Source organism: Helicoverpa zea, chromosome 3 (assembly GCF_022581195.2).
Source record: "Helicoverpa zea isolate HzStark_Cry1AcR chromosome 3, ilHelZeax1.1, whole genome shotgun sequence".
NCBI lineage: Eukaryota > Metazoa > Arthropoda > Insecta > Lepidoptera > Noctuidae > Helicoverpa > Helicoverpa zea.
The window spans coordinates 979,106-992,447 of NC_061454.1; the positions used below are offsets into that span (position 1 = coordinate 979,106).

Consider the following 13,342-nt stretch of genomic DNA (forward strand, 5'->3'; position numbering starts at 1 on the left):
CATATATTGTAGGTAGTTCTTTCTCGGTGCAGGTGGTTGAATAATCTGGACAGGTAATCGAGTAACTCAGTCTCCAGAACTTCGACGGTACACTTTCGGCTTAGGGGTGGAAGTGGAATCATCTTCATCATCGTCATCATCACCAATACTCTCGGCTGCACTCTTGTCCGGCTCGTCGCTATCCAATGTCACTCTTCTAAGCCTTTCATCCAGTCCTCCTTCATCTTCTCTGTCATACGCACTCTGGTCTCCACTTCTACCTTCGTCATAACGCACGCGTATGAAGCGGCGGTTCGTCCGAGTATTCGTGCTTTCCTCCCTCATCATGGAAGGCCCTTGAACATTACCGTCATCATCTGCGTCAAAAATCAACCATTAAGTAGATTTGATCACACAGCATAGCAAGCTCGTTAAAGACAGTCCCATGGTTTACGCACCCCACACCCGCGAGGATCCGAATCAGCCCGAATATCCTTTACAAGCTTGCCAGGCTGTAATCTATACTAATATTATAAAGCTGAAGAGTTTGTTTGTTTGTTTGAACGCGCTAATCTCAGGAACTACTGGTCCGACTTGAAAATTTCTTTCAGTGTTAAATAGCCCATTTATCGAGGAAGGCTATAGGCTCCTTTTTATCCCGGTACGGGAAGTAGTTCCCACGGGATGCGGGTGAAACCGCTGGCAGAAGCTAGTCTATAATGAAGCTGTTATTTCTTATTATGTGTATTTGTTTGCTTGAATTGAACGCACTAACTCCAGGAACTACAAGTCTGATTTGAAAAATTCTAACACTGTTAGAAAGTCCATGTATCGAGGAAGACTATAGGCTTAGACTATATCTTTATCCGAGTGTGCGAAGTGGAATACAGAGGAAACCGCTAGCGGAAGCTAAATTAGAATAAAATAGTGATAGCTCCTAGCAAGAACCTCTCGAAAGCATAATCTTGCACAGACATAATAGCGGATTCTCAAAGGACTACCAAAATGAATGAAAATAGAGTGGTCGTTTATAATTCTGGAATTACTTTGTCATATTCAATTCCTAATACTCGAATTGTAAGTCTCATTACTAGTCTCGTGTCCTTTATTAATCTCTTGCCAAAACCAAAATCGCTGAGAATTTTTATTTGTGGTGCAAAACAGACAACGACATAATGCAAGAAGTAATGTTGTGATAGCTATAAATAAAAGTATCCTTAAGAGTAAAACATTGCTAGAGTTACCTGTTGCAATCATCGTGGGATCAGCTACGCCAAAAATTTGTTGGCTAGGGTCAAAAACTATAGGTGTTTTTGCGAATGAAGCTCTTCGTGCTGCATCCGCTGAAAATGACGTAGTTGTTCTGGTTTGCTCAGACGCGGCACGGGACGGCAAGGAATCTGGTTTTTCATTTAATTTGGAAGACTGTCGGGAGGCTTTCTTTGCACCTTGGCCCACAGACGATTTCTTGGCCGGGTCCTTAGCGGGAGCAGCAGGGGAATTATCAGGTTCGGCTTTCCTCGTTGCAGCTGACTTCATCGATTTACTACGAGTTGCTGTTTGCGGAGTTCGTGAAGAAGTTTTCTCTGGATTCTGATTAGGAGATGATTCTCTAGCTTCTTTGACAGCTGGAGATTTTGAAGTGCGGACATCAGGAATAACTTTTTCAGCTGCTTGACTAGGGTTTTTACTCGAAATCGACTCATCAGACAGAAGTTCCGCCATGACTGTATTAACCATTTTCGATTTTGCGGCTGCCTCGTCTATCGCATACTCTGACTCTAAACCTGATTTTTGGGAAGACAGGAGTACTGAAGCTGGGACATCAAGTCGTTCACTTAAACTTCTACCTTGCGGTTCCGTTCCACCTTCCCGCGATGTTGGTTTTTCAGTAGGTTTAGAGGGCGTAACAGTTGAAACGACTGGCGTAATTGAGTATGCAGAATTGCTAGTGAAATAAATAGTGTCTGATTCAATTTCTACTGTAGATGTAGTGTCTGGTGCCATTGCAACTTCTGCTGGAGATGTAGTCTCTGGTGTAGTTGTAGTTTCTGTTGAAGACGTAGTCTCTTGTTTAGTTGTACCTTCTGTTGGAGTTTTAGTCTCTTCTACAGTTTTAGTTTCTGCTGCGGTTTTTGATTCTGCTGCAGTTTTAGTTTCTTTTTGAGTTTTAAATTCTGTTGGAGTTTTAGGTTCTGTTGGAGTTTTAGATTCTTCTGCAGTTTTAGTTCCTGTTGGAGTTTTAGTTTCTGCTGCAGTTTTAGTTCCTGTTGGAGTTTTAGTTTCTGCTGCAGTTTTAGTTCCTGTTGGAGTTTTAGATTCTTCTGCAGTTTTAGTTCCTGTTGGAGTTTTAGTTTCTGCTGCAGTTTTAGTTCCTGTTGGAGTTTTAGTTTCTGCTGCAGTTTTAGTTCCTGTTGGACTTTTAGTTTCTGCTGCAGTTTTAGTTCCTGTTGGAGTTTTAGTTTCTGCTGCAGTTTTAGTTTCTGCTGCAGTTTTAGTTCCTGTTGGAGTTTTAGTTTCTGCTGCAGTTTTAGTTCCTGTTGGAGTTTTAGTTTCTGCTGCAGTTTTAGTTCCTGTTGGAGTTTTAGTTTCTGCTGCAGTTTTAGTTCCTGTTGGAGTTTTAGTTTCTTCTGTAGTTTTAGTTCTTCTTGGAGTTTTAGATTCTGTTGGAGTTTTGGATTCTGCTGCAGTTTTAGTCTCTTCTGCAGTTTTAGTTTCTGCTGCGGTTTTTGATTCTAATGCAGTTTTAGTTTCTTTTTGAGTTTTAAATTCTGTTGGAGTTTTAGATTCTTCTGCAGTTTTAGTTCCTGTTGGAGTTTTAGTTTCTTCTGTAGTTTTAGTTCTTCTTGGAGTTTTAGATTCTGTTGTAGTTTTAGTTCCAGCTGCAGTTTTAGTTTCTGCTGCAGTTTTAGTTTCTTCTGCAGTTTTAGTTTCTGTTGAAGTTTTAGTTTCTGTTAGAGTTTTAGTTTCTGTTGGAGTTTTAGTACCTGATGGAGTTCTAGTTTCTGGTGCAGATTCAGTAGTAATTTTGTTTATAGCCGATGGCAAAGTATGGTAGGATTGTGTTGTAAGATCAGGTACTGATGCTGTAGGAGGTGGTAATAACGTTGTTATTGGTACCACAGGCACGTCAGCTTCTGGTTCATACAGGCTTGTATCAGCCATACGAACAGTAGAAATTGAACTGGAACTTGCACTCCACGATCTTACAGGCATTGGCGTTGAGTCTTGTGGTACAGGCATTGGCGTTGAGTCTTGTGGTACAGGCATTGGCGTTGTGTCTTGTGGTACAGGCATTGGCGTTGTGTCTTGTGGTACAGGCATTGGCGTTGAGTCTTGTGGTACAGGCATGGGCGTTGAGTCTTGTGGTACAGGCATGGGCGTTGTGTCTTGTGGTACAGGCATTGGCGTTGTGTCTTGTGGTACAGGCATTGGCGTTGTGTCTTGTGGTACAGGCATTGGCGTTGTTTCTTGTGGTACAGGCATTGGCGTTGTGTCTTGTGGTACAGGCATTGGCGTTGTTTCTTGTGGTACAGCTCCAGGATAAAAAAGTTCCAAAGGTAAATTTTGCTGATCAGTCTCACCAATCGTAGTGGAACTTCCACTTTGCTGTGCTTTCCTATCTGGGGCACGTTTATCTACAGCAGCAGGCCTTTCCGAAATGTGGGATATTGCGGATGGAGCAGTTGCCACGACGGCTTCGGGTGTTTCCGTAATTGTTTCATCAGTCGCACCATCCAACATTTCCATGGTAAGTTGTACTTCGGATTGTGCTTCTACTCTAGATTTATGACGGCCTAAGCCAAGTATCTCGCGGGTTTCTAATTTTTCTGTTGATGGCCCTGCAGTATCGTCATCACGAATTCGAATAGGAAGCATTGTAAACTGCTGAGATGATTTTTTTTCCAGGGTATCTACTGTGGATTCCTCCATATCTAGCGTGAGCATGTGTTTTTCAGTGTCTTCTTCTTGCACTAGATACATACTTTTTCTGCGACCTCTATTTATCTTTTTATCTTTTTCTTGTTTCTTTGCTTTTTCAAACTGCTTTAGCAAAGCTTCAGTTGCTTCCACGTCTTCCTCAAGTAACAGCTCGTCCCTGTCATCACTGGTTGCACTTAATGCTTCAAGATCAGATACTCTACCCATTAATTTCTTGGCAGTGCCAAAAATTTTTCCGAAAAATCCCAGTTTGGGCTTCGCTTCTTCATGTTCTTCTTCATGCTCCTCGCGACTCAGTAGTGGTGTATCGGGTTCTCTGCTGTCAGTAGGCCATGCAAAATACCTTGAATGTCCTTTAGCACCCTGAGGAGTTCCCTCTTGAGGTTCCGATGCGGAGTCTCTTCCAAAATGCCTTGTAGTGCTAGGAAATAAACTTGCTCCCGGTTCAGTTGAGAACTCTGGTGGTACAATTGAATCTGCTTCGGGTGTAAAATCGAAAAGAGGTCTCTCTGGCATCGGGGCACCTCCAGGCCAATTACTTTGGTCCATATCTTTGTCGCCTAACTGTCTCATGTGTTTGTGTATGGCATTCTTGCTATCTGGGAAGTGTTTCAGTAAGTATTCCCAGTCGTCCAGTTGCAGAGTAAGCACTTGAGACTTGATCATTGTTTGATATGAATGGGTATATGGTGTGTTACGCAATAAGCCCTGCAACTGAAAAATAATATGCTGTATACATTTCTGTTTTGATTGTTGATAGTGTAAATACTACTACTTCATTTGGAAACACTCACAATTCCGAAGTAGGAGCCGGCTGGGTAGACCCTGGCGCTGATGTCCATCTCCTCGCAGGTCTCCTTCACCTTGCCCGTGTGGATTAAGTACATGGCGTCCGTGATCTCGCTCTCTTTCACCACGTACATTCCTAAAAACACTTATTGTTTTGCTACTTCTTGGCATGACACAATATTACTGTATGTTATTTCCTATGGGTGTCAAAGTAAAAACAATGAGTATATTCAGAATAATGTACCTTCGTTATAAGTGTACAACTTCAGGCAGCCTACCATCTGCCTGAGGAAGGCTGGTTCACACTCTTCGAAAATGTGATGCTGAAATAGAATAGCTTTTAAAACAGCTGTGGGATCTAAATGGTTCCAAAGGAGTAGGATAAATGTAAGACAAACGCATGGAAGTAAGAGAAAACTTGGAAAAAGTCGACAATATAAATTGTTTTGCATTAGAACGAGCATTTTTTGGTATCCTGCGAATCTTTGATCAATAACTATACCTTAAATAATTCAATAGTCTAAAGCTTATTGTATTCCCTTTATTATTCACCTTCTTTTGAAAGCGAAGATATGATGAATGGCCCGTCAGTTTTAATTAATTTTATATAAAAGAACACTAAATTCTGCGTTCACTGTTTTTCTTTGTTAGTTTGATCTAAACGCCAACTATGAGCAAAGGTCTACCAAAAGTGGATCATCGTCCAAGTAGGCGATACAGGCATTGAGCCCATTACCCTGGTGATGTGATGCAAGTATGCTGCTGACATGACCCTCAGCCGCAAGGAGAGTGGCGCATGCTTCAAGAAGTGAGGAATCTGCAAGCCTCGGTTCTCCCGCCACAGATGCAAGGTGTACTTGTTCACAATGGTAACCAGGTTTTCAGAAACCCGATTGTTCTTCATGAACTCCTAAAAAATTATCACGAACGAATTATTGCTTATTATATTATTTATATTTGCTATTGAGGTATATTTGGGCTTCACACGCGATAACAGTAATTCCCCACCATATAAACCTTCCTCTTTAATAACTTTCTATTTAAAAAACTAACTCATGAAAATCATTTGCGTGGTTTTGAAAATTTAAGCGTGCAAAGGGCCATAGGGATATATGGACAGAAAAAGCGACTTTGTTTTGTATTAAGTAGTGATAATAACTTCTACGGATGGAATGGCAATTTTGAAAACTTTATTCACCTGCAACTCGAGGTACTTGCTGTAGAAGCTGAAGGAGCGGTAGGAGGTATACTGGATGATGTTGGAGAGTTCGCCTACGTACATCATGAACACCATCGTCGATATTATCTGGAGGACAACCACGAACAGCACCTGCACACAACCGATATATATCTACTACTTAGTGTCATATATCTACTACATAGTGAACTCCCTAATATCTGGAAATACAAAATCTTGAAATAATTCATTGTTCTTTTAAAAGGCGTCATTTAGGACCTCTGTCTATTATAAGTAGGTAAGTATAGCAAAAGCGCTTGACGCTAGAAAACTTGCTTTTCACATGCTTAATTTATGAATGTCGCTTCTTCGAACAGTTCTAGTAGATTTTATTCAAGTATTGCATGAATACTTTACACAGAAAGCAGTTATTCAAAACCTGAAGGATATTGAATAAGTCTTTACCTCGGACTGTTTCTTCGGCATGATGTCTCCGACACCATTTTGCGTGAACGTCGTGATCACGAAGTACAATGAGCAGAGGTAATAATTTTCACAGTGGTCGGACCCGTCATCTGTAAAAATCATTTATGCCTACTAATATTATAAATGCGAAAGTAACTCTGTCTGTCTGTCTGTTACGCTTTCACGTCTAAACCACTGAACCGATTTATGTGAAGCTTAGTACAGACATGGTTTGGAACTTGAGAAAGGACAGAGGATAGTTTTTATTACAAAAAAGTACTAAAATAAAATTTATTTCGGACATATAGCACCATCTATTAGTCAAACAAAAAATCTGCCGGAAGTCACTATTCCACGCGAACGAAGTCGCGGGCAAAAGCTAGTTTAAAAATAAACATTAACAGCCTTACTACAAAAACTTAAACATCTGTTAACCACTTGTCTAAAAAAATGTCAGTGTGACGATAGGATAAGGTTCGTTTTGCAGCCACACCTTTTTTAGACAAGTTTCTACAATTAATCATAAAGAGCCAGCCAAAGAGTCGAAGAGAAATAAAAAAATGACGATCATACCAAGATGTATCCAGGAGGTGTTGGGTTCGATCTGATCTTCCATCACGGCCATGAAGAACCAAATGCAGGTCGTGGTGTGGACGAACAGAGTAAACCAGATGAACACCGCTAATATGGTCGTGAGGGTCAGGTTGACGGTGATACTCTCGTTGCGCATACGCAAGCATTTGTACACCGTGGCCTGGCAGGTATAAGTATGAATTACGATGGATTTTTATTATCTACGTATTCGTTACGATAGCTAATAGAATTTTGATAAAAGCTACATAATAAATAACTAGCCATTTTTCCCGCGGTTTCACCGGCAGATAAAATATACCACATGTTACTCGGGAAGTGTAGCTTTCCAAGAGTGAAAGAATATTTCAAATTGGTTCTGCAGTTTCGGTTCCTTTAATATCCAAACAAATGTGTTTTTTAGGGTTCCGTACCTCGAAAGGAAAAAACGGAACCCTTATAGGATCACTTTGTTGTCCGTCTGTCTGTCTGTCTGTCTGTCTGTCTGTCTGTCAAGACCCTTTATCTTAAGAACGCGTGGACGTATCAAGCTGAAATTCACATGAAATACTCGGGTCTATTGTCCCTTTAGGCTGTGAAAATATCAAGCTTCTAAGCCAAGCCAATCAAAAGATACAACCGATTATGTCGATATTTTCAACAAATTCTCGACACTCGCAAAGGAATCAAAACCTACAGGGTACTTCCCGTAAACTCAGAATCTTGAAATTTGGCATGAAGCATTGTTATATAATGCAAATATAGGAAAAATTGCGAAAATCTCATTTTTTTTGTTATATAATATAATAAAAATATTTTAATAAAATTAAACTTACTACCTTTTTTCTCACGAACGAATAAAGATACCAAATTGAAATTTATACCAAATACCTAGGTCTATTGTCCCTTTAAGCAATGAAAAAATCAAACTTCTAAGTTAACGCGATCAAAAGATACAGCAGTTTTACCGACACCTTAGACGAATTTCCGTCACACGCTAGGGAATCAAAACCTACAAGGTACTTCCCGTGAACTCAGAATCTTAAAATTCGGCACGAAGCAACGTTATATAGTACAGATAAAGGAAAAATTGCGAAAATGATAAAGGACAATGGGCGATTCCGGTCCAAATGTCCACCACGAACGAGACCTATATGGCTAGATAGCACGTTAAATATAAAACATTTTTTGCTATGAAAGAAAAAAAAAATATAATGCCAGAAAAAAGTTATAGCAAAATCAAATAAAACATTTTATAGATTTTTTCAATTTCATTTTTTCAATTACTTTTCGTGATGTTGGATTTTCGTACTTTCTGTAACTTTTGACAAAATAGAATTGTTCATTATTAGAGAGAAGACACCACCAGTTACATCGAACTTTCTTAGATCCAGGCACCGCTGAGTATATTCAAGCACTTCTGGCGCCTCAATTGGTTAGTGATTCGTACATCCATCGGGCAAAAAAATATGGGCTGTTTATATGCAAATGTGTCTTTCTTACATCTCATCTTAGTTTTAGATCAAATGCAGAAATGGAAGTAGAATAAAAAAAATAAAAAATAATGATAACATACAAAAACTACCGAAAATTAAGAATACATTTTTGGCTATAACTTTTTTTTGGCATTGTTTTTTTTTACTTTCTTAGTAAAAGTTACTCTAAATTAAGTGGACTATTTAATTATATAGGTCTCGTTCGTGGTGGACATTTGGACCAAACTTCATACATTCTTGCCCAATCTCCTTTGAAGTTACATAAAATATTAAAATATTATTTTTGCTTACATGACATAAAATATTTTTTATTAAACGGTTTTATTTAGCTCACCCCGTTTGTTTTATTTATTATTTATTCATTCTTGGGTCAAATTTAGAAATTAAAATTTCAGTGCCTTCCTGTTGTCAGATTGATCTGAAATTTGGTACACACCTTTAATTCCGATGACAATACAATATAGTAATATCAATAACATTGTAAATCCAAGATGGCCGCCGGTACAAAATGGCGGATTACATATTTTTCCACAACCCCCTCAATATGGGTATCAAATGAAAGGGCTACTCAAGTAGAATACTGTCAGCAACCCCAACGGGGCCCAACAGGGCCAAGGCCTGCCTGGGCTGCGGGATTGTCCTAAAGAGTTACCGTGGTCGTGGTACATAAAAGGCCTACGACGAAAAACAACGGTTTTTAGTCTGTAAGAGTCTAGCACTCCCTCACCGCTGCTGACCCATGTATAGAATGAAGAATATTCGGTAGGCATTTTCATTAAATACTAAAAACTAGATAATAAAAAATCGGTAAAAAAACTTTTAAGTTAAACGGTTTTATATCTTATGTGCACTGAAAAATAAAAAATAAAAAAACAGTTACTTACCTATAAACCTACGTAGGTGGTCCCGGTCATATTAGACTAAAATAAAAACGTGAGGCCCTCTGAAATCCTACTTATGGCAAAGCATATCTTTATACTTTCGTATATAGATCGTGAGCTCGGCGTTCGCTGATGAAGCCGCTACGGCTGATAATTGATTGTCAAAATCTCCAGTTATGATTATAGTAAGTCGATGCAATCCACACCTATTATACCTCTAGCTAGAAGAAAGTATTACAACAATAGTTACGGAATGGGCCCCACGTTTTTATTTTAGTCTAATATGACCGGGACCACCTACGTAGGTTTATAGGTAAGTAACTGTTTTTTTATTTTTTATTTTTCAGTGCACATAAGATATAAAACCGTTTAACTTAAAAGTTTTTTTACCGATTTTTTTTTAATAATTATAAACTTACTACCTACCCTTTTTCACATGAACGCGTAGAGATATTAAAGTTTTGAATAAAAAGTGAAATTCATAACTTCTCAAACACTTCTTAAATATAATGGCCTCTAAACTGTGAAAAATTTTAAATCATTCAAAGGTCATTGGGCACCTTAGTATGAAAACCATACCCACGGCGGATACGTACGAAATATAGCACAGTATAATGATAAAGGCTCTGATTTACTATGGCATTAGTCGCATCAATGTGAACCATGGTAATCTAGAGAAAATCAGGTGTAAACATCAAATGTTTTCCTCTTTTCAAAGGGGAATTTAAACGACCAAGTTTGACGGATTTGAGAAATCATTTCTTTGTAGTGAAAGAGTATACTCGCCGTTTATTTCCATTGTCATCAGGTCAGGATCTGATGATGGAAATCCTGAGAAATCGAGGGCAACTATCAGAAATTGTAGGCATGCATAGGATTAAAACTTGATTCTCAGATGTATGTCTGGTGATACTATCAAACAGTGAAGGTTTAGAGCTTATCTGATGATGGAGACGTGAGAAAGTCGAGAGAACTCGGTATGTTTTAGTTACGTCGTGTTTGGGCTTATATTATTCGTATTGACGAGAACTTTTCACAAAAGTTAAAAATAAAAACTTTTTACAAAAAAAAAAACAACTTCTAAAACAACAAGAAAACTGTTTATGCATCGGTCTAGATCTCGGTGGTTAAATAAATATAGATGCATCCTCTAGACACCGACTTCTAGACCGATGCACCTAACATCTTTTTAATTTCTTGCTTTTGTTTTCTTGTTGCTTTTTTATATGTTTGAAGTTGGATTTGTTTGTAAAATGCTACAAAATAAAATAATGCCGACTTTATAAAACAAAGAGAGGGACAGAATTACACTTTTGTCAAGGCTCTAGAAACGTAAAGCCAGCAGCCCCGAATCCTACTCTCTAGAAGTCGTTGTTACAATTCGACAGCTACAAGTCGTCAGGCGGTTTCGAAAAAAACCTGAAACTGGGGCTCTTTAGGTGATTAATCCCTCAAAAATAAAAGATCCCATTCCTGCAATGGCTGCTTTAACCCAAGTTAGTAGTGAATTCTCATCACCTAAAATAAAATAAGCTCCAACACAAGGTTACGTTATAAATTGTAAAGGAGTTCCCATAACTATATCTGATCTTAGCTGTCGATCCCACAATGGCAGTCAAACCTATCTTTGTGGAAAGTCTTCGCCAATACGAGTAAAATAAGCCCAAACACGTGGTAGTTGCAACATACCGTTCGGGAGTTCCCTTGACTCTCTGTAGTCTCCTAAATCAAATCAGCTCCAAACCTTCACTGTTTACCAGTACCCTCAAAAATACACTCACATGTCTGGTTATGACTCGATGCGTGCCTACAATATTCAAGAGTTGCCCTCGATTTCTCAGGGTTTCCAGATCCTCATCAGATCCTGGTCATCCGGATTGGCACCTTCCTTCTTTATGAAATGTCTTTAACAATAAAAACTAGCATTGCAACCTGTACAATCCTCTGAAACTGCTTGTCTTTTATATTTTTCAAACGATCCTGGACATTCGTCTCCATGGAATTTTAATAAAATATTTATATTCAAAGAAACGTCATACCATTCTCCACGATTTAAAACTACTTTGATTCATGTCCGCCACTTTTTACAAAGCGGGTCAGATATGCCCCATGACCTTTAAGACATAATTAGTTATTTTCAATCAGATTTCTGAATGATGACTATAAAATGTTGTATATAAATAACTTCAATAAAATAACTTTTACAAGGTACTGGCCTACTATTTTAGTTATATTATAAAATAAAAAATATTAACTATTTTGACTCTCACGAAATTACCATAACTATGATTGTTCTAAACTGAACGGTTGGCGCGAAACTCACTTTTTATCTATACAGCATTTGTACGGAACCCTCGGTGCGCGAGTCCGACTCGCACTTGGCCGGTTTTTTTCTTTATTGTACTAGTATAGACAGATGTCTTTTAATTTATATAAATAAAAATGAATTGTTGTTCGTTAGTCTGATTAAAACTCGAGAACTGGGCCGATTGAGCTGATTTTGGTTTTAAAATGTTTGTAGAGGTCCAGGGAAGGTTTGAACGATACGAAGTTCGCGGGATCAGCTAGTCGATAATAATAATAAATGGTGATTTTTACGTGTATTTATTACATTGTTATCGGCACGTGCCATAGTTTCCCCATTCCTAGCCCATTAGCATCCCATCACAATTAAATAGCCCAAGTAGCTTTCATCCATAGTTGGCAATAGTTTAGCACAGAACCGGGGATTGTCCTTAGGACCATTTCTGTAGAGTATACAGGGATAATCGTCGGTTTTGTGTCACCATTTCATTAAAGTTGTCTCAAAAGGGCTTCAGCGTGTTGGCTTCGGCCCCACGTTCGCCTCCCAAAAATCCGGGACTCTATAATGCCGAGGTCAGGTAGAGATAAATGGTGACATAGGTTATAGAAAGGAACAGAGTTATGGCATTTATCCTTACAATTCTGAAGGCTCTATTGAGACGCAATAAGCCGAACCACATCCACCTCGTTCGCTCGTCCTTCGAGGCGAAACTAATTAACTCCAATGGCAGTATCGAAAGGAAATCGTATTTGAACTCTCCCTTGAAATATCTGAAACAATAACAAGGTTCATCTTGATGTCCACTATTCGGTAGTTGAGGAGTTCGTCATCCTACGAGCCTTTTTCCCAACTATGTTGGGGTCGGCTTCCAGTCTAACCGGATTCAGCTGAGTACCAGTGCTTTACAAGAAAGCGACTGCCTGTCTGACCACCTTAACCCAGTTACCCGGGCAACCCGATACCCCTTGATAGTTGAGGAGTTGAAAGTCAAAAATAAAATCCTATATCATATTAATTTTATTTACTAAATGTCCAATTAAATGTCTTATGCCTGACCAAACTCAAAAGCTTTCAATTTCCATTTTGTTCCAAAAAGTTTATAACTTCATCATTTCTTTTTGATGTAATTAAAAATAATAAACTTGATTCTCACAGTCTTCTTAAGGGCATCATAATCCTCTTCATACTTGGACTAGAGACGATAAAAGGAAATGCATGCTGCGTAAAAATCTTCAGAAAGAAACAGAAATCCAACGAGTAGAGTGTTGCGAGTAACCATGTGCTGTTATCCTGGAAAACAGAGGACACAGAATACATTGAAAAATAATAGCACCAGTCATCATGCCCACACACAACTAAGCGTCTACGCAAACACAGGTCGTCTTTCACAGTCTGATGAGAAGTGTAATTTAGTGTATCACCACCAACATGCTGGCTACAGTGACACTGACATCGACAAGATCCAGGAATCGAACCCGAGACTCCGGTGCATGACAGTCGCACCATACACTGCGAGACTAACGTGTAATCAAGTTCACTTCAGTTATAACAAACATACACCAATCTATTCTTGGATCGGTCGACTTTACAGGAGAAACTGGCTGTTAAAAAGGTAAGTAAATGTTAAATAGTTTCAAAAACACGCTTTTGATTTAGATTCCAAACAGCCAGTCCGCCATTTTGGGGGGGCCGCCATATTAGATTTGTAATGACAATTCTGAGTTATTATCATCAGAAC

At 38.8% G+C, this 13,342-nt stretch overlaps 2 protein-coding genes across 2 annotated transcripts in view; both read right to left on the reverse strand.

Moving 5' to 3' along the window:
* Window positions 1-3: 3 nt before the first annotated feature.
* LOC124646093 lies at window positions 4-1,986 on the reverse strand. The gene is made up of 2 exons (XM_047186137.1): window positions 1,224-1,986; window positions 4-356 (listed from the first exon to the last, which is right to left on the reverse strand). Exons 1-2 carry the CDS (start codon window positions 1,984-1,986, stop codon window positions 67-69), a joined length of 1,053 nt encoding a protein of 350 aa, XP_047042093.1. The 3' UTR covers window positions 4-66.
* A 101-nt stretch (window positions 1,987-2,087) lies between these two features.
* The window catches only part of LOC124645708, a 37,173-nt gene continuing 25,918 nt past the window's right edge, over window positions 2,088-13,342 (reverse strand). The window contains exons 33-40 of the mRNA XM_047185565.1: window positions 6,926-7,106; window positions 6,353-6,462; window positions 5,909-6,040; window positions 5,447-5,620; window positions 4,955-5,033; window positions 4,716-4,846; window positions 2,200-4,635; window positions 2,088-2,156 (exon numbers count right to left, since the gene is read on the reverse strand). Of these exons, the coding sequence (XP_047041521.1) occupies window positions 2,088-2,156; window positions 2,200-4,635; window positions 4,716-4,846; window positions 4,955-5,033; window positions 5,447-5,620; window positions 5,909-6,040; window positions 6,353-6,462; window positions 6,926-7,106 (3,312 nt within the window). The remainder of the gene's footprint in view (window positions 2,157-2,199; window positions 4,636-4,715; window positions 4,847-4,954; window positions 5,034-5,446; window positions 5,621-5,908; window positions 6,041-6,352; window positions 6,463-6,925; window positions 7,107-13,342) is intronic.